This window comes from Martes martes, assembly GCF_963455335.1.
Source record: "Martes martes genome assembly, chromosome: 17".
NCBI classification, from domain to species: Eukaryota; Metazoa; Chordata; class Mammalia; order Carnivora; family Mustelidae; genus Martes; species Martes martes.
This window is the reverse complement of record NC_137905.1, coordinates 17,895,428-17,913,672: the sequence shown is the minus strand read 5'-3', so window position 1 is coordinate 17,913,672 and position 18,245 is coordinate 17,895,428. Positions and strand designations below refer to the sequence as shown.

At 49.4% G+C, this 18,245-nt stretch overlaps 1 protein-coding gene across 6 annotated transcripts in view; it reads left to right on the top strand.

The window, feature by feature from the left end:
• PRMT7 (protein arginine methyltransferase 7) overlaps positions 1-18,245 on the top strand; it is a 52,882-nt gene that overhangs the window by 30,652 nt on the left and 3,985 nt on the right. For 3 of the 6 annotated variants that reach the window (XR_013968277.1, XR_013968279.1, XR_013968280.1), the window contains 10 exons: positions 4,927-5,054; positions 5,485-5,620; positions 7,062-7,145; positions 7,727-7,774; positions 8,415-8,504; positions 13,087-13,248; positions 14,334-14,408; positions 15,197-15,357; positions 16,060-16,156; positions 16,374-17,205. Coding sequence is in view for 2 of the 6 variants with exons in the window: in XM_080828022.1 (XP_080684148.1) it covers positions 4,927-5,054; positions 5,485-5,620; positions 7,062-7,145; positions 7,727-7,774; positions 8,415-8,504; positions 13,087-13,248; positions 14,334-14,408; positions 15,197-15,357; positions 16,060-16,156; positions 16,374-16,550 (1,158 nt within the window). In the remaining 4 variants the exon portion in view is untranslated. Of the gene's footprint in view, positions 1-4,926; positions 5,055-5,484; positions 5,621-7,061; positions 7,146-7,726; positions 7,775-8,414; positions 8,505-13,086; positions 13,249-14,333; positions 14,409-15,196; positions 15,358-16,059; positions 16,157-16,373; positions 17,776-18,245 lie in introns of those variants that run through there. The other 3 variants (XM_080828022.1, XR_013968278.1, XM_080828023.1) reach the window with 3 other exon arrangements.

Genomic DNA, 18,245 nt, shown 5'->3' with positions numbered 1-18,245 from the left:
GACAGACACCCACACACACCCGCCCCCACCATGGCCCTGAGATCGTGGCCTGAGCCCAAGCCAAGAGTTGGCCCCTTGACTGAGCCACCCAGGTACCAGTCAGAGAAGAGTTAAAACAACAGCAGCAAAAAGGCAAGGGGACCCATGGTAAGCTAGAAAACAGACCTCTGAGCCTGCCGAGTTCATGCACAGCATCAGCAGACACAGGGCCGCAGGGGGGTGCTGGCTCACACAGCGGTGCTCAGAGCCCCCACCCCCAGCCCCCATGGAACCCCAGGGCCTCAGCTCAGCTTGGAATGGAGGACTGCGGTCTGTCTGCAGCCTCGTTTTCTGTGCCCTCAAAATCTTGTGTAGCTTAATAGAAAGTGGGCAGAGGATGTGAACTACAGAAAAGGAAATGCATGTTTTTAACACGAAATGAAAAGCTTTTAAGCCTCACTTGTGTGAGCAGTGCAGATGTAAACTGCAGGTAGACCTTTATTTTCCACCTGTTAGTGTTAAAGTTTAGAAAGGTTGGTGACTGCGCTCTGGGTAGGAGCGGTGGGGAAAGGCAGGCCCATGACTGTCAGAGCTTCCGTGGAGTGTGGGGAGACCCTGTCTGTCCCTGTGGGAGGGGGCACCACTTCTAGACGTTTAGACTCTGGGTAAAGTTGCATAGGCCTATAATGACGTGTGTGCCAGGATACTCACTACAGCCCTGACTTAATGAAAAAGGACCAGAACACCCTAGAAGCCAGCAATAGGGGACTGGCTAAGTCTGTTGTCCTATATCCATTTAGAGGGTGAGGCAGGTCCCTGAGCACTGCTGGAGAACAGTCTCCAGGACAGTCATTAAATAAACACAAATAAGAGGTGTGGAACAGTGTGTGGTGTGCCAGCATTTGTGTTATTTAAGATGAGAATATATGTGGTTATGACTTAACGTGTGTGGTGGGTGTGTGCGAGAGTATCTTTGGAAGCATTTATAGAAATTGGTAAAAGTGGTCGCTTCTGGGAAGGGGGCGGGAGGTTAGGGGTGGAAAGGAAACTTAACTTTTCACTCCATGACCGTTTTTATATGTTTTGAATTTTCTCTGACGTGCATGTATTGTCTACCCTCTATACACACACTCACATTGGGGGAAAGTGGGAAAGCCGCTTCAGTGCTGAGAAGCCAAACCTTCCTTAGGGGGCCGAAGGCAAACTCAGGACAAAGCACAAGCTGACACCATGCAACCCCCACTCACACCCCCAGGTGGGCTCTGTGTGACATTCCTCAGGCATTCCTGCTGTCCTAAAGCCAAGGGAAGGAAAAACAAATGATTAACTGATAGAGCTCGAAGACCTGGGTCTCCCTCAGTTTACAAAAGGTCTTAGTGATTTACAAGAAAAAAGCATTCTTATCAATAAAACATTCTTATCAATAACCCAAATTCCAGCAGGAGACTCCCAGCAGTCTTAATGCTTTACTAGAGGAACAACCACCTTAACTTGACAATGCCGAGGTCTCCAGTATCTTGGAGGTCCTCTTAGGATATGAAAATCCTTTTGAAACTTCCCTTTTCCTTACCTCCTCCCCCAACTCCCAGGTATATAATCAGCCACCCCGCACCATCCTGGTGCAGCTCTTTCTGCCCACGGCTTCTTTCGGCGTGATTTCATAAAAACACCATTTTGCACCAAAGGCATCTCAAGAATTCCTTCTTGGCCGTTGCCTCCAGACCCTACAACTTCACCAACATTTCCATGAAAACCATCCCTTCTCTACCTCGTAGGCTCTGGGCACCATTCTGTGTGTATTCTGTTGTTACCATTTGCTGGGCACTGGATTTATCTCGATTGCTGGCCTGTTAGTTCTGGGTGTACATAGGGTGACCCCAGGGGACGGTCTGTGCTGCTCCCCTGCTCCCTGAGTTAGTGCTTAGGCCAAAGGGTCATGACTGCTGCAGAATTGCAGGTGACCCCCCCCACCCCTGGGCCTGTGAGGTTCTCCATCTCCCCTTCAGCTGCCTGGCCCTGGGTGGGCATGCCTCTAAGCAGTGCATATGAACTTCTCTGTGCGCAGCCTGGTCTGTAGGCTGAGCGTGTGTTTGGAGGTGGGAGGGGGCTGGTCAGAACTCACCCACGGAATTGAGATAGACACTGGGCTGCTAGCTTCCTCTCCAGGAATGTGATGGATGTAAAATTAGCATAAGGATGTTAAATGCTAATACTTTCATTTGCATATTTTCACAGTGCTGCCCGTGTGGTTTTGGAATACAGGGTGAGGTTCAGTGGGGTGAGGTCCAGAACCCCTGACCAAGAAATAATTCTTGAGACGTCTTTGGTGCAGAAAGGTAGTTTTATTAAAACAAGGTGACAAGATCGGTGGGCAGAAAGAGCTGCTGCCTCAGGGTCTTGAGGAGTGGTGATTAAATACTTGGGAGTTGGGGGAAGTTAAGGAAAAGGGACTGTTCAAAAGAACTTTAATATGCTAAAAAGGACCCACTTACAAGATACCAGAGGCTCTGTGGTCGCCATGTTAAGGTTTCCCCTTCTAGCAAAGTGGTGTTCTCTCTAGCCAAGTGTTAGCGCTGGGATAGTAGGGAGATTCCTGGCAGCTGCGGGGTGAGCTTATGCTTTGTCTTCAGCTGGCCTTCTTCCTCATCATTACTGTGTGTCTTCTTATTCCTTCAGTCCTCACACGAGATGTGCTGGGCGACCACACAGTGCCCAAACTGAGACTGAGGCACGACCCAGCCTTTGGAGCAGGGCCCGGGTCTAGGCCACAGTGGTTGGTGCTTGTCTCCTGACTGGGGTTTGCGTCCTTGCTTTACCAGCAGTGATTTAATGGACTGTTAGAAACTTGAAGAGCCGCTAATGGATCTCCCTCATAACTTCACTGAACTGCTCTTGGTCTGAAATATGTTCTATGCCAAGGGCTAGTGGGTTCAGTCAGCAGCCCTCAATTTAGCGTTAGGACCTGGGAGGTTGGTGTGTGAGGATGGGATGGTCAGGGATCTCAGGGAACCATAATCCAGGAGGTTTGGGGAAGGCTTCTCTTGGCTTTGGGTCAGTTTGCATAGTAAGGAAAAGAACAGGTTTTAGAGAATCAATTTTTTTCCTTGTTAGCATTTACTTATTCTATATCATGTCTAGTTACATTGTCATTTTCTAACTGTTATGTTCAAATAGACATTTTAGACACCTGGAAATGTCATTCACCTGCCTTTTGGTTAAATTCAGATCTGGGTAGGCAGAATGCATTCCTGAAAAGTAGGGCTGGTGTCAGCTCTCTTTGCGTCTGCCCCCAGTGCTTTGGGAGTCTCCCAGGGACCAAGTTTTTCTTAGTTCCGGCTGATAACAGAGAATGAACACACACTAGTCTCATTAGAATTGAGCCAGGCATCCACTTTTTAGGATGGTTCTCTGTTTTTTAAAAAGAGGCTTTAAAAAAATAAAAAGAGGCTTAAAAACTATGAGAGTAATAACCCTCCTTGTGTAAAATAAAAATGAGACCAAAATCAGTCGGGGTCTTGTCACTGCAGAGAGCTCCCTTTTAATCTCTTTCCACATGCATGAGATTGTGGCGCTAGTTTCTGTTTTCATGCTGCCCAGAGTCTGCAGTTACCATCTTCAGTGCCTTCTCAGATTCTGTATAAGGACTTGCAGATCCATTTCTGAGCCGCTGGACCTTTGGGTCGGTGCCAGTTTTTGCTAGTCTGGATCTGTCATAAGGGCGTTCATGTGAATATAGCTTTTTTCCTTTGGTTTTTCTTTTCCTTTTTTTTTTAAACTTTTTTTTTTCGTGTTCCAAGATTCATTGTTTATGCACCACGCCCAGTGCTCCATGCAATACATGTCCTCCTTAATACCCACCACCAGGCTCTCCCAACCACCCTCCCCCCCGAACCCTCAGTTTGTTTCTCAGAGTCCACAGTCTCATGGTTTGTCTCCCCCTCCGATTTCCCCCAACTCCCTTCCTCCTTTCCTTCACCCAGTGTCCTCTGTGTTACTCCTTATGCTTCACAAGTAAGTGAAACCATATGACAGTTGACTCTCTGCTTGACTTATTTCACTCAGCATAATCTTCTCCAATCTCCTTTGCTTTTTCTTATCAAAGGATTTTGTATATAGGGTTTGTAGTGTCAAAAAGGATGAATGCAGCTTATTAAAAGTTGACTCTGGATCATTGTAAACTGTTGAGAATTTAAAGTAATTTAGAGGAATTTAGTAATTTAGAGTATTCCAGGTCTTTAAAAACTATTTCATATTATTTTATTTTTATTTATTTATTTTTAATTTATTTTATTTATTTTTAAAATAAATGCACTGTACTAGGTGTGGAGCTCAACACAGGGCTTGAACTCATGACCCCGAGATTGCGAGTTGGAGTCTTACCAAGTGAGCCACCCAGGCTCCCCTAAAAATTTTAATTCGAAAGAATAAACAGAACAAGACCTTTCTGTACTATTTTCCCAACTTTTTATTTTGAAAAATTCTAAATCGACAGAATAAATGAAAATAAATACTGATACGCCCTTTACTTAAATTTCCCAGTTAACATTTGATATGTTTGTTTGTCTCTTCCCCCATCTTCCCTCTCTGCTTCCCTTCTTCATTGCCCACACACACACACACACACACACACACACACACACACACACGAGGTGGAGGCATGCATATGTACACATGCATACACATGGGGTGGAGGCTGGAGTCCCCTGTCCTGAACCCCTCTTGAAGACCGCATTGCTTCCTTCTAAAGCCAGCAGCACTCTTGGAAGCTTTCTGGCCATTAGCCACTCAACTTGGAATTTTCATCTCTATCTCTTTGGCAAGAGTAGGCATCTGTAGTCCACATCATGGTCTCCCTGCAAGCGGGTTTGGGCTTGGATTTTGACTCCTGGATTAGAAACATTGCCCTTTCTGCAGCTTGGGGACAGTTGGTTCTCCATTCCGTTTCAGTGGCGGGACCACTGGATGCAGTGTGTGTACTTCCTGCCACAAGAAGTGCCAGTTGTCCAAGGCTCAAGCCTCTTCCTGCTAGCCCACCACGACGACTACTGTGTATGGTACAGCCTCCAAAAGACCAGGTATGCCCCGAGTCTTGTGGGTGGGAGGGTGTGCCCTGGGCCAGTGACACTGTGCACTTCTGGAAGTTCACCTTATAAACCCTGTAGAGGCATGAGTGGGCAAGTTTGTGTCTGAACAGAGTAAGAGTAAGAAATAAGAGTGAAAGTTTTGTGACTAGATCTGTTAGCACCCATTGTCACATACTCAGAAGAGGCTGCCCCGGTTGCAGGGCCCCCATTTGGAAGAGACCTAGATAAGAAGACATGAATTGGGGGGTCCTCTAACCTCTAATGCCCCTTTGCAAGCCTGTTCCTAGACTCATGCCCTCTAGAGGATGTGGGTGTGTCCACCACCTTTACTGGGCAGATCCCTGAGCCATGCCTTCATTCCTGCCAGTGCCTAGCAGGGTATGCTCATCATGTGTGTCTGTCTGTTCATTTCCTGGCCTAGCCCCGAAAAGAACGGGAGAGTCTCCCCACCACGCCCCGTGTGCGACTGCCAAGCTCATCTGCTCTGGACCCGACCTCGGTTTGGAGAGATCAATGATCAGGACAGAACTGAACGATACGTCCAGGCCCTGAGAACGGTCAGTGTGCAGCCCCTTGGGTGGTTATAGGCAAGAGGGAGTTGGTCCCATGGGCCCCACCTCATTGTTTACTTATAGTTAGTTGGTTTTGATTTCTGTGCTTCCTGGTCTTCCGGTGGCTTCTGGGTGGGCCCTCAGGTGGTGAGCCAGGGAGCATATTACCAGGTTTGTTCTCTACTCTCCTGTGAGAGCCTCTGCCTAGGAGCCTTACCCAGTCTCTGCCTTTGTCCCTCTAAACATATTGCCTTTGTGGTCACTAGCAGTTGCTGTGGGTGATCCCAGTGGATTCAGCAACCCCATCCTTCCTTTCATCTCCCTCCTTTCTAAAATTTTCTAGGGGTGCCTGGGTGGCTCAGTTATTAAGCGTCTGCCTTTGGTTCAGGTCATGATCTCGGGGTCCTGGGATCAAGCCCCACATCGGGCTCCCTGCTCTATGGGAAGCCTGTTTCTTCCTCTCCCCCTGCTTATGTTCCCTCTTTTGCTCTCTCTCTGTCAAATAAATAAATTAAATCTTCAGAAAATAATAATAATAAAAAATAAAAATAAATAAAATTTTCTGAAGTATGAATCTGGTTAGGGGCGCCTGGGTGGCTCAATTGGTTAAGCGACTACCTTCAGCTCAGGTCACATTCCTGGAGTCCCAGGACTGAATCCCGCATTGGGCTCCCTGCAGAGCAGGGAGTCTACTTCTCCCTCTGAGGGCTCCCCCTCCCTGGCTCACTCTCTCCTTCTCCCACTCATCCTCTCTCTCAAATAAATACAATTTTTAAATATATATATACACATGTATATATGTATATATGTATGTATGAATGAATGAATGAATCTGGTTATATAATTCTCCTGCCTAAAAACATTTGTTCCCTGCTGCCTGTAGCTGTGGTCTCTTAGGCCAGGACCACACACAGGCTTTGGAGGGGAGTCTCTTGGGCCTCTTGGATTGTATGCAAAAATATGTGTGCACATATGCAAGTGGATGCATTTTTACAGGAGGGGATTCCAAACTGTCTTAAGTTTCTCTCCTGGGTTCTGCGACCTCTAAAGGAATCGCTGTCTTTGGCAAGCCACTTGAGGGACCCACAGCTCTCTGTGCTGTGACCAGAAAGGGAAGAGACTGGGAGGTGGCCCCTAGCAAGTGGGGCAGGTCTTCAGCTGGGCCTTGTAGGATAGCTTGAGGAGAGTCTTTCCCGACAGTGAGGTCTGGGTGGGGAGAGGTGGGTGAGGTGGGTACGTTGGAGGGCGGGGGCTGCTACTGCTTGGCAAGCCTGACTGTGGGGACCCAAGAAGATCCAGCTGGGTGTTGAGGGTGTAGAATCGGATCAAAGGATCACAGAGTGAGTTGGTGGAGTCAGGAGAAGGGAAGCATTTCTGTTAGTGTGCCAACAAGAATTTCTTGACCTACCGTAAGAAAACCTGTGTTGAGATGGTTCTTCTCCCGCAGGTGCTGAAGCCGGACAGTGTGTGCCTTTGTGTCAGTGATGGCAGTCTGCTGTCCTTGCTGGCCCATCACCTTGGGGCAGAGCAGGTACTGGACAGGCGCTGTTCTGCCGGCTTTCCCGAAGGCGGCTCTTGAGTTTGAATGTTACGTGGTCTGGGTACATAGTTCTGTGACTCAGGCTCCTTGCAGAGCACAGCTGCGGTGGATGCGGGGACTTTGGGGTTGATCGCCTCGGTGTGCAGGCAGGAGTGAGGCTGTAGCTGTTCCCGTAGAGCTGCAGTTCCTGTGTCAGAGTCTGCACCTTGTAAGGGTCAGTGCAGCAAGGGGGCAGTGGTGCAGGGGCGGCTGGGTGGCTCAGTCCGTGAAGCGTCTGCCTTCCACTCAGGTCATGATCCCAGGGTCCTGGGATCAAGCCTCCCTGCTTAGTGGGGTGTCTGCTTCTCCCTCTCCCTCTGTCACACCTCCCTCCCCCACTCTCACACCTCTCTCTCTCTCAAATGAAGTCTTTGGGGGGAGAAAAGGGGATGCTGTCCCCACGGGTAATGAGCACAGGTAGACTTGGTTGGGTGGTACCTTCTGCCTTGGAATGATCTTGTTGATGTTTAATCTTTAATTTCTTTTTCTGTCAAGTGAATCTCCTACAACTAAGGGCATGGTATTTTCTTTAGGTATTTACTGTAGAGAGCTCAGCAGCTTCGCACAGACTGATGAAAAAAGTAAGTGATAATGGTCGTTGCTGAAATAATGAGGGGACCGGGTGGGGGCCTGCCTTCTTGCGTCTGGGATTGGTGGCTTTGATGCTGTGTTGGCACTAAGGGAGCTAGTGAGAACCCCCTCCATCTTGAGAGCTGGCTCAGAAATCTGGGCTGTCACTGGATAGTAGCAGACCTCCAGACTCTGCTTTGTGTTTTGTGGCTTTTCTCCTCACTTCACATAAAACTAACAAAACTAAAATCTTTGCAGTGATACAGCTGAGCTTATGATTTGTTTTGCCACCCGGTGCCCAGAGAGTCACTGCTCACAAGCTGACCTGACTAGTTGGTCCCGTGACCGTTATTTCTCCCCCAGGTGATTGGCTTTGATTTCTTCTTCTCTGAAGGAAACTCCCAGAACTATAAGCCTGTTGCTGAGTCCTGCTTACATGCCTGCAAGAGAAATTTGTTTTGCTATTACAACATTTTGCTAGTGATCTCATCCTTGGGGCACAGGATGCCCCTGGAGGAGAAAATTTCCACAAAGCAGATGAAAGTGGTCCTCTAGAACTGTTTGGCCAGAAAACTGCAAACAGACAAGGCAACTCTGAGGGGTTTGTTTTTCCTGGACAAAAAGAATACTTTCATTTTTTTTCTTGTTAAGATTTTCAAGGCTAACCACGTGGAAGATAAAGTTCATATAATAGAGAAACGGCCTGAGTTGTTAACGTCTGCAGACTTGGAGGGTGAAAAGGTGAGTGGCCATGGCTCTGTCTTTGCATGGAGGGCACAGCACTGCGCCGGTCTGAGCGCCCCCTTCTCGTGGCTGCAGGGGGGCTCCCACCCCTGACTTGGCTGCTCTCAACTCTAGCTGATCTCTGCTGCTTCTGAGGGAGGGCACAGTGGCTGTCTTGGGATGAACAGCTTCGTGTTGTGGCCTCTCTGCCGTCCCCCTTCCCAGCGCTCCGGCTCCACTTGTTCCCATATTGGTTCGCCTTTCTGCTTACTTCCTGCCATGGCTGCGGTTGATCTTCTGATCTTCTGTCCCCCATGGTAGTGGGTCTTATGACCACCCCACCCCACCCAGTGTGCCTCTGAAACTACTCCCACCCCTTAGTGACCTGAGAAACCAAACACAGTCTTCCTGCACATTTCCTCTCACCAGCCTCCTGGACCCTCATGACCCAGAGGCCTTCTTGACACATTTCTTTTTAGGTCCATAAGAGACTGCTTTTTTTAGGGGCACCTGGGTGGCTTAGTTGGTTGAGCATCCGACTGTTGATTTTGGCTCAGGTCATGATCTCAGGGTCCTGAGATTGAGTCACCCTCGTGGAGAGTCCTTAAGGTTCTCTCTCTCCCTCTGCCTGCTCCCTGCTCGCATGAGCTCTGTCTTTCTCTCTCTCAAATAAATAAAATCTTTAAAGAAGGAGAAAGAGACTGCTTTTTCCAGGTTTTTATCTTTCTAGCTGCTCTTTCTCAGCTTCTCATGGGTTTCTGTTCCTTTACTCAATCCTTCCTGTAGCAGTGTTTCTTGGTAGTTTCTCCTTGTCTTTTCTGTCCCTCTGTGTCTCTTCTCTGGGTGATCATGTCCTTTCCCATAAGGGAATCTTTGGCCGCAAAAGCTGGGACTGCAAATCTCTTATGTCCAAGTGCCAACTGGATAGCTTTCCTTACATATCCCGCAGGCCCTTCAAGCTGGAATCGATCATCTTTCTTTGCCAACTTTTTTTTTTTTTTTGACAGCTTTGCTGAGAATTGACATGCCATAAAATTAACCCATTTCAAGTGTGCAATTCAGTGATTTTTTGTAAATTTGTATAATTATACAACTCTCGCATATTCCAGTTTTAGAGCATTTCTGTCACCTAGCCCCTAGACCCAGGAAAGCACTGATCTGGTTTCTGTCTGTAAATTAGTGTTTTCTGGGCATTTCATATAAGTGGAATAAAACGACATGTGAGCTTTAGTGTTGGGCTTCTTTCACTGGTCACACCTTTGAGGTTCATCCGTGTTGTAGAACATGCTAGCATTTTGTTCCTTCTCAGTGCTGAATAGTATGCCGTGTCGCATGTTGTTTCTCTGCTCACCTCTTGGTGGGTGTTTGGATTGTTTCAAAAATGACTTTTGGCCTTTAAAATAATGCTGCTGTGCACTTTTTTTTTTAAAGATTTTATTTATTTATTTGACAGAGAGATCACAAGTAGGCAGAGAGAGAGGGAAGCAGGATCCCTGCTGAGCAGAGAGCGCGATGCAGAACTCAATCCCAGGACCCTGAGATCATGACCTGAGCCAAAGGCAGCGGCTAAACCACCACCCAGGCACCCTGCTGTGAACTTTTTTTCTTTTCTTTTTTTGTTTTAGGAGGGAACCCACGCAGCTAGGTTTTTAAATTTAAATTTGTTTAGAAGTTTTATTTATCCATATTATCTCTGTGCCCAACATGGTGCTCAAAAATCACGACCCTGAGATCAAGAGTCCTGTGTCCTTCGGGCTGAGCCAGCCAGGCGCTGCCATAGCTGCTGTGAGCATGGACCAATGTCTTTGTGAGGATGTATGTTTTTAATTCTCTAAGATGCGGAGGCTTGGAATCACTGAATTGTGTGGTGTTTTTGTTAATACTTTTTTTTTTAAGATTTTATTTATTAGAGGGAGAGACAGTGAGAGAGGGAGCCCAAGCATGGGGAGTAGGAGAGGGAGAAGCAGGCTTTCCGCTGAGCTGGGAACCCGATGTGAGGCCCGATTCCAGGACCCTGAGATCATGACCTGAGCCGAAGGCAGACTCTTAATGACTGAGCCACCAAAGCACCCCTTTGTTTAACTTTTTAAGATACCGCTACACTGTTGTCCAAAGCAGCTATACCATTTTACATCCCCACTAGTAACATGTATGAAAGCTTCAATTTTTCTGTATCTTTACTGGCACTTCGTACTGTCATTTTTATCATGGTCATTTTAGGCTGTGTAGTAATGTCTCATAATTTTGATTTGTAATTGCCTAATGACTAATGATGTTGAACTTGAACATCTTTGCATGTGCTCATTAGCTGTCCCATGTCTAATTTGGTGACATAGCTATACTTTAGCCCATTTTCCCCCCATGCCTTTTTTTTTTTTTTAACAAATCTTTTTTTTTTTTTTTTTTTTAAGATTTTTATTTATTTATTTGACAGACAGAGATCACAAGTAGGCAGAGAGGCAGGCAGAGAGAGGAGGGGAAGCAGGCTTCCTGCTGAGCAGAGAGCCCGATGCGGGGCTCGACCCCAGGACCCTGGGATCATGACCTGAGCTGAAGGCAGAGGCTTTAACCCACTGGGCCACCCAGGCGCCCCCCCATGCCTTTTTTTTTTAAAGAAAGAATGTTTTTGAGATATAATTCACATACCATACAATTCACCCACTTGAAGTATGAAATTCAGTGATTTAGTGCATTATAAAGTCGTACAATCATCACTACAATTTGTTTTAGAACATTTTCATCACCTAAAAAGAAACCCTGTGCCCATTAGCAGTCACTTCCCGTTTGCCCCCAGTCCTCCCAGCCTGTAGGCAACCCCCAATCTACTTTTTGTCCAGAGATTTTTAGATTCTGGACATCACATATAAATGGAATCATATGAAGTGTGTGGTCTGTTTGTGGTTGGCTTCTTTCAAGGTTCATCCACATTGTAGCATAAATCAGGACTCCCATTTCTTCTTACTGCTTAAGAATATACCATTGCGTTGGATAGACCACATTTTGTTTATCTGTTCAGCAGTTGATGGACACTTGGCTTGTTTCTGCTTTTCAGCTGCTATGAATGCCACTGTCTGAACACTCAGTCCACGTTGTACTTGCCTCTGCCTTTGGCTCAGGTCATAATCCCAGGGTCCTGGGGTCGAGCCCCGCATCGGGCTCTCTGCTCAGCGGGGAGCCTGCTTTCTCCTCTCTCTCTGCCTGCTTCTCTGCCTACTTGTGATCTCTGTCTGTCAAATACATAAATAAAATCTTTAAAAATAAAAAAATAAATAAAAAATACTTCGGTTCTGTAAGCCACTGATAATGGCACACTCGCTAGCCTCCGGGTCAGTAGAGTGGTGACTAGCAGGGGTGAGACCAGGCTTTCTTGCCTTGTTCCAATGTTGTAGGGCCAACTCTTTTCTGCCTTCGGTGTTTCCTTCTGCATCTTCCTTACCTCAGCTGGACATCCAGGTGTCTTCTTAGACTGGCCCCTCCCTTGATGCCCATCTGCTTGGGCCACCCCCTGGGTGCCCTGTCTCCTCAGTATCTGCCACATCTCCCAGTCCTTCTTCTGAACACACTCTGCTCCTTGCTTGGACCATTGCAGTACTCAGCCAAGTCCTTTCCTGTGCCCATGCTCCCTGTGGCTGGTGTCTCCACATGCTTCGTTCAGAGGGCTCTTTATAAAACACATTCATTTCCTCTTGGGTGCCTGGGTGGCTAAGTTGGTTGAGCAACTCAATGGGGAGTCTGCTTCTCCCTCTGACCCATCTCTGTCTCGTGCTCTCTATCTCACTCACTCTTTCAAATAAATAAAATCTTAGAACAAAATACATCTCTTCTCATTTTGAACCCCTGAGGAAAACATTTAGAGATCTCTTATCTCCAGGAAAGAGTCCAGTGCCCTTAACCTGTCATCAGCTGCCTTTGGGCTACCCGGCTCCTCTCCATTTCTCTGGCCTCACCCTTTGCTGATCCTACTGTGTTTGCTTGTGTAACAAGCTCCTGAAGGGCCTTGCTGTCACATCCGTGCTTTTGCCCCTGCATCCTTGTGCTAGAATCCCCGGTCTTGTGCTTTTCTGACTCCTAGTCATATGTTTGTTCATTAACTTGGCAAACATTTACTGACCGTTTGCTCAGGGCCAGGCACTTTGTAGGGTGCTGGGGTACTGTGCTGCCGACGTCCCCACTTCTGTGGTGCTCAGAACCTAGCAAGGAAGCCTGATAGAGGAGCACTGATAACAGTCTGTCATGATGAGCTGTGAGTGGGGACCTACTAACAGGATGCCATTCAGCCCTTCTGATGCTGTTCCTTCTGGGGTCCCTCCACATGTCCCTTCCTCGCCTGTGACTGTCAGCAGCTTACCGCACTATACAAGGATGGCCCCAGCTCTGTCTGTTCCCTTTACCCCTCTGTGCTCCCGAGGCCAGGGCTCAGGTGTGCTTCTCATCTTTGTGTCCTTCAGGGCAGATGCAGACCCGGCGTGCTCACTGGTTGCCCGAGTGAGTGAATGAGTGCCTTTTTATTTCCATGTTTCCCATGACACTTGTAACCTGCCTTCACTCTTTAGCTAGATCGTTCTGACACCTCGGTCCTGCTTCTTGCTCTGGTTGCCAGGTCTCTCTCCTTGTGGGGGAGCCGTTCTTCACCACCAGCCTGCTGCCGTGGCACAACCTCTATTTCTGGTATGTGCGGACCGCCGTGGACCAGCATCTGGGACCTGGTGCTGTGGTGCTGCCCCAGGCCGCCTCGCTGCACGCTGTGGTTGTGGAGTTCAGGGTAGGCCACCCAGAAGTTGTTGCAGAAGGGGTGGGACGCGGGGGTCCTCGTTTTCTTGCAGAGACCTTGGGTGCAGATGGAACAGTGTGAATCCTAACGATAGGAGGCTCTGCTTTTCTGTGTCAGCACGCTGCAGGGTTGTGTGGAAAAGGCTTGCCTTTGTACAAATGCAGTAATTTGGCATATGAAATGGAAATAGCTGTGTGTTGTCATTTTACAATTATCCCTTATCAGAATAATTAAAAAGCATAAGTGAAGAGTTTCCGAAGACATGCTGTTCGGCTCGCTCTGCTCTTACTAAGAGCTGACGCTCCAGTTGTTAAAAGCATTTTGAGATGTAAAGTCAGCTTCTTTATGCAAGAAAAAATTGAAAAGCTTCATTTTAATTTTCTCATCAAAGCAGAACCAGTCACAAAGTCGTTTTGGGAAAGGCATTTCTTCTTAAAAGGATTTTGAAATGCTTTCAACCTTAGAAATAGAGTGAACCTCCTTTGATATTTCTTTGATAAGAGCAGCTTCATCCATTGGCAGCTCAGTGGCTCTGTGGCTTATTTTCTGGGCATTTCTTCCATGTTGTTTATTTACTTGGTGAGATTTCCACAGGAGTTCTGGCTTTTGTGGCCCAGGAGGGAATATGGGAATGGGAGGAAGAATTGGTGGGCCTGTGTGCACTTCTGGTCCCCTCCCTCCCATTGTCTTCATGCCCTGATCATAGGTACAGAGTCTCAGGAACTAGTTTACAGACTTCTTCCCAAAGAAACCCCATCCCAGTGGCTCTGGCCAGTTGTCCACCTTTGGGAGAGGATTTGGGGGTCACATGAGACTTGGCAGATTTGAGCGACCATCCTGGATCCTTGATCATCTCTCAGCCCTGTCAACCTGGGGCTCTCTTCCAAGTGTGGGGGAACATGGTGTGCCTCAGGGTTGGGGCCGGGCCACCCCCAGCCCGACTTCACTGACGCTTCCTGCTCTTGTCATTACGTTTGCATGCCTGTGGGTGGGTGCGGGAGCTGGTGTGCTGTCCTACAGAAACTGTGATGTCCGTCACTGGCTGAGTGTCAGCAAGGGCTGTGCCTGCCTTATAGGACCTGTGGCGGATCCGGAGTCCCTGTGGTAACTGTGAAGGCTTTGATGTGCACATCATGGATGATATGATTAAGGTCGGTGGGGCCCCACTTCCTCCCTGCAGTGTTCTGTCCACCCGCTCCATGTGGCCACGGCGTCCTGTTCCTCACACTTGGCCTTCCTTTACACAGTGCAAGTGGGCCTGTAGATCCTGAGTCTGACCCCGTTTCATACCCCACCCATTACCCCTGCCCCTTGGGCTGCACCCTGCTTGGCTTTACACACTCTCCTTGTTACCGGCTCATATGTGACCTTCAGGCGGCGGCCCAGAGATCACCTGCAGGGCAGCGTTCCTGCCTGGCCCCGTTCCTGCCTGGCCCCGTTCTCAGCTGGAGGCTAGTGTCCCCGGGCACTGTGACTCCTGTCTCAAGCCTCTGGACTGGGAGCCTCATGTTGGGGTGACCTGGCAGCTGTAGTGCTCAGGAAGGGTCACTGAATGGGTGCGTGTCCAAGTGCCAGATGTTGTTGTTTTGTTTTGTTTTGACTACTGCAGACATTTGGCTCTCAGAGTAGCTAAGGAGACTGGCCGAGTCATCCGATCTTAAAAGGGAGATGATGAGGCTTAGGTGAAGCGGCTCACTGCAGAGACACTTGAGTGCAGTAGTGGGGAGGGAGAAGGCAGCTGGTCTGCTCCAGTTGCCTGTGGTCTTTCTGTGAGGACCCACTGTCCCAGGCGACTGCAGCGGTTATTCTGAGGGACCTGGGCCAAGGGGATGAAGGACCACGGGCCTAGACCTTGGAGACTGGACATGAGCCCCTCATCCCTAGGCTGTCGGCTCTGTCTTTGTTTCTGCACACCCTCACCTCCGCTTAACCTTCTCAGCGTGCCCTGGACTTCAGGGAGAGCAAGGAGGCCGAGCCCCACCCGCTGTGGGAATACCCATGCCGCTGCTTGTCCGGGCCCGAGCAGATCCTGACCTTCGATTTTCGGGACCCAGTCCCCCCACACCCGCTCCGTGCTGAGGGCTCCATTGAGCTGAGGAGGTGAGAACAGGTTCCAGGGTGCAGCAGGTCGGGGAAGAGAGGGTGGGGCCTGCTTTCAGTCTAGTTACTGCTCTGGTGGCTAAGCACTTACTCCCGTGGCTTTCACGTGGGTGGGATGGCCACCTTATCCGGGCCATGCCCTTCCTGGTTCGAGGTGGCCCTGAGTCTGTGGCGGGTCCCCACAGCCCCTGGGTGTGTGCAGGTGGAGAGGGAGAGCCAGAGTGGGCTTTGCACATCCCCCCACATCTGCAGCTCCTGTTGAGCTCAGCGGCATGAGAATCAGAGCTGTAGAGAAATGTGATTTTTTTGGTTGCTATGGTTACTCATTGGGCCATTTTTCCGGAACTCTGCTGGGAACTAAAGCAGCTTAGGAATTGGTAAGGGCTGCTCATTGTGAGGCACGGTTGGCCCATCCAGCTCCAGCGCCCTTCACAGGGAGGAGCTGCTGCTTCCCTGAGGAAACACCCTGGCCCCATGGTTCCTCTAAGTGCTTGGCCAGGCTACAGGGAGCAAGTGGGGCTTTGGCTGTGGTTCTTTTTGCTCAGTATTTCACTAAGTAGCCTTTAGCCAGGTGGTATTAGCCTCCTGATTGGGCAGGCAGGAAAGACCAGCGGTTTCTGGAAGGCAGAGGGAAGCTGTAGCTATGCTTGCCCGTCTTTTGCATGGCTGTTTCTTTGTGGCCCAACATCCCCCCACCCCCAGGCCTGGGAGGAGCCATGGGGCCGTCCTGTGGATGGAATACCACCTGACCCCGGACAGCACTGTCAGCACCGGCCTCCTGAAGCCTCCAGACGACAAGGTAGTCCTGTATACTTGAGTCCCAGAGCAGGCCAACCCCAAGAGCTGGCACTCCTCTGGGTATCCCTCGCATAGGCAGCCAGATTGCGACTCCTCCGTGGCACGGGTCACCTGGGCCTGAGCAGCAGCTTCTCGTGGCGAGTGGCCCCGGGCTGGAGGCTGACCAGGAGGGGGCTCTGGTGCCAGGAGCCCTCACTATCTTCTTGCTGCTTCTACAGGGGGACTGTTGCTGGAACCCGCACTGCAAGCAGGCTGTGTACTTCTTCACCAGCCCGGACTGTGGGGTCCTGCGGGGTGGCCCTCGGACCGTCAGCTACACTGTGGAGTTCCACCCCCACACTGGAGACATCAGCATGGATTTCACGCTCTCAGACACCCTGGAGGACGAGTGCTGACCCTTACTTGTTGAGAAATAAAGTGGCCCGAGGGCTCTGGGCTCTGAATGGTGTGAAGGCCCCTCTCTTTTCAGGGCCCAGTTAAATCTCTGGGCTCTAAGGAGCCCTCTTCCCTTTTTGCATTTTTGCACTGCCAGTTCCTTGCTTTGGTTGTGACAGGCAGCGCGATCTGCTGACTGAATTTGGAGCTGAGGAGGGGCCAGGGAGCCCTCCCTGCTGTGGGTCCATAGCACTCCAAAAGCTCTCACGTGGCAGTGTCCCTGTGCCGTGCTGGGAGTGGGCTGGGTGGCTTGTGTGCTCTCAGCTGTGAAGAGCGTGGGTGGTTGTGCTGCCCCTGTGGGAGAGGCCTTGCCTATACTCAGGAACTCTGGTCCCTCCTGCCTGGCTCCAGCTGGGAGTAGCTCCTAGAGGCAGAGCTGCTGACTTGTGGCTAGGCCCTGGGCCTGAAAAACCATGGCAGGCCGTCCTTATGTGTTGCGTGACGTTACCCGGATACACCCATAAGCATCTGGCCTCAATACACAGCATCAGCAGGTGACTGGGACTTGACACGTGGACATCCGACTGCTGCTCAGAGGATAGGGAAGAGGTGGTCTTAAAGCATTTCCTGAGATGCAGACCTGGGAAACCAGCCATCAGGAGGAGGAGCCAGGAGGTAAAGCCTTTTCCTGTGTGCCCCCATTCTAGCAGAAGGACCTCCTGCCAACTACGAGGCCTGGGCTGATGGGTACCGTGTAGCCACCTCACCCCAGCCTGGCCCCCTTGCTTTGCAGCGCAAGACCAGAGTGTCCTGAGGCGGTTCCAGCCTTGCTTCTCCCCAACTCGAGGTGCCCTTCGTTCTTTATTCCCACTCCAGATGGAACAGGAGATAGTAGGAACCCAGGCGGCCTGGTTTTCTGGCAATTCCGGGCAGACTTAGCCTGTTCCCATGCTGCTTGGGCGAGGGGGCGGAGGCAGGAAAGGTGGGCCCCCCATAGCCTGGCCCCAGCTTGTCGCTCAAATAAGAGAACACCAGCCTTGAGCCTCACAGTTTTATTTTCTTATTATCTATCCTTCCGTTCAGCACCAATAAAGGGAAAAAACACCTCTCTTTTCAAAATATTTTATCAGGTGTAAAGATTGTTTTTCTTCTAGGGAAGAATCGTCTGGATATATATTTGATAATATTTTTACCAAAACCTTAGGTGTGCTTACCATATAAAACCCCTAATGTCCCATGAGGATACAATACAGAAAAAAATACAGAAATTAAAAAATTGTTTTTTTTTTCTTTTTTTAAAACAGTATTTCTAAATCTCAGCAAGTTAATACAATAGTTAAAAAGCATCAAGGTTAATATTCATACTTAAAACTCAAGGTGGTTTGGACAAATGGAAATGACCGTTTCCTTCCGAAGCTGACCCCTGCCTCCTGGCTTCTGTGGAGGAGGCTGGGCCTGGGGCAGGCATGGGGCCGTGGGTGGGGATTTGGATGACCCCTGTGTCCACCCCTCCTAGGCCTAGATGCCACAGAATCTGAGATCCTGATAGTGTTTTCTTTCTTTTTTTAAAAAATCACGCTGGAAAAGTCTGGCTTGTGCATGGTCCTAGGAGCCCACAGCCGTGATGAAACGTGTGGTCGGCAGTGGTGGCCTCAGCAATGAGGCTGCGCCAGAGGGAAGCGCGAGGGGGCATGGGATGCAGGCTGGCCTGGCTC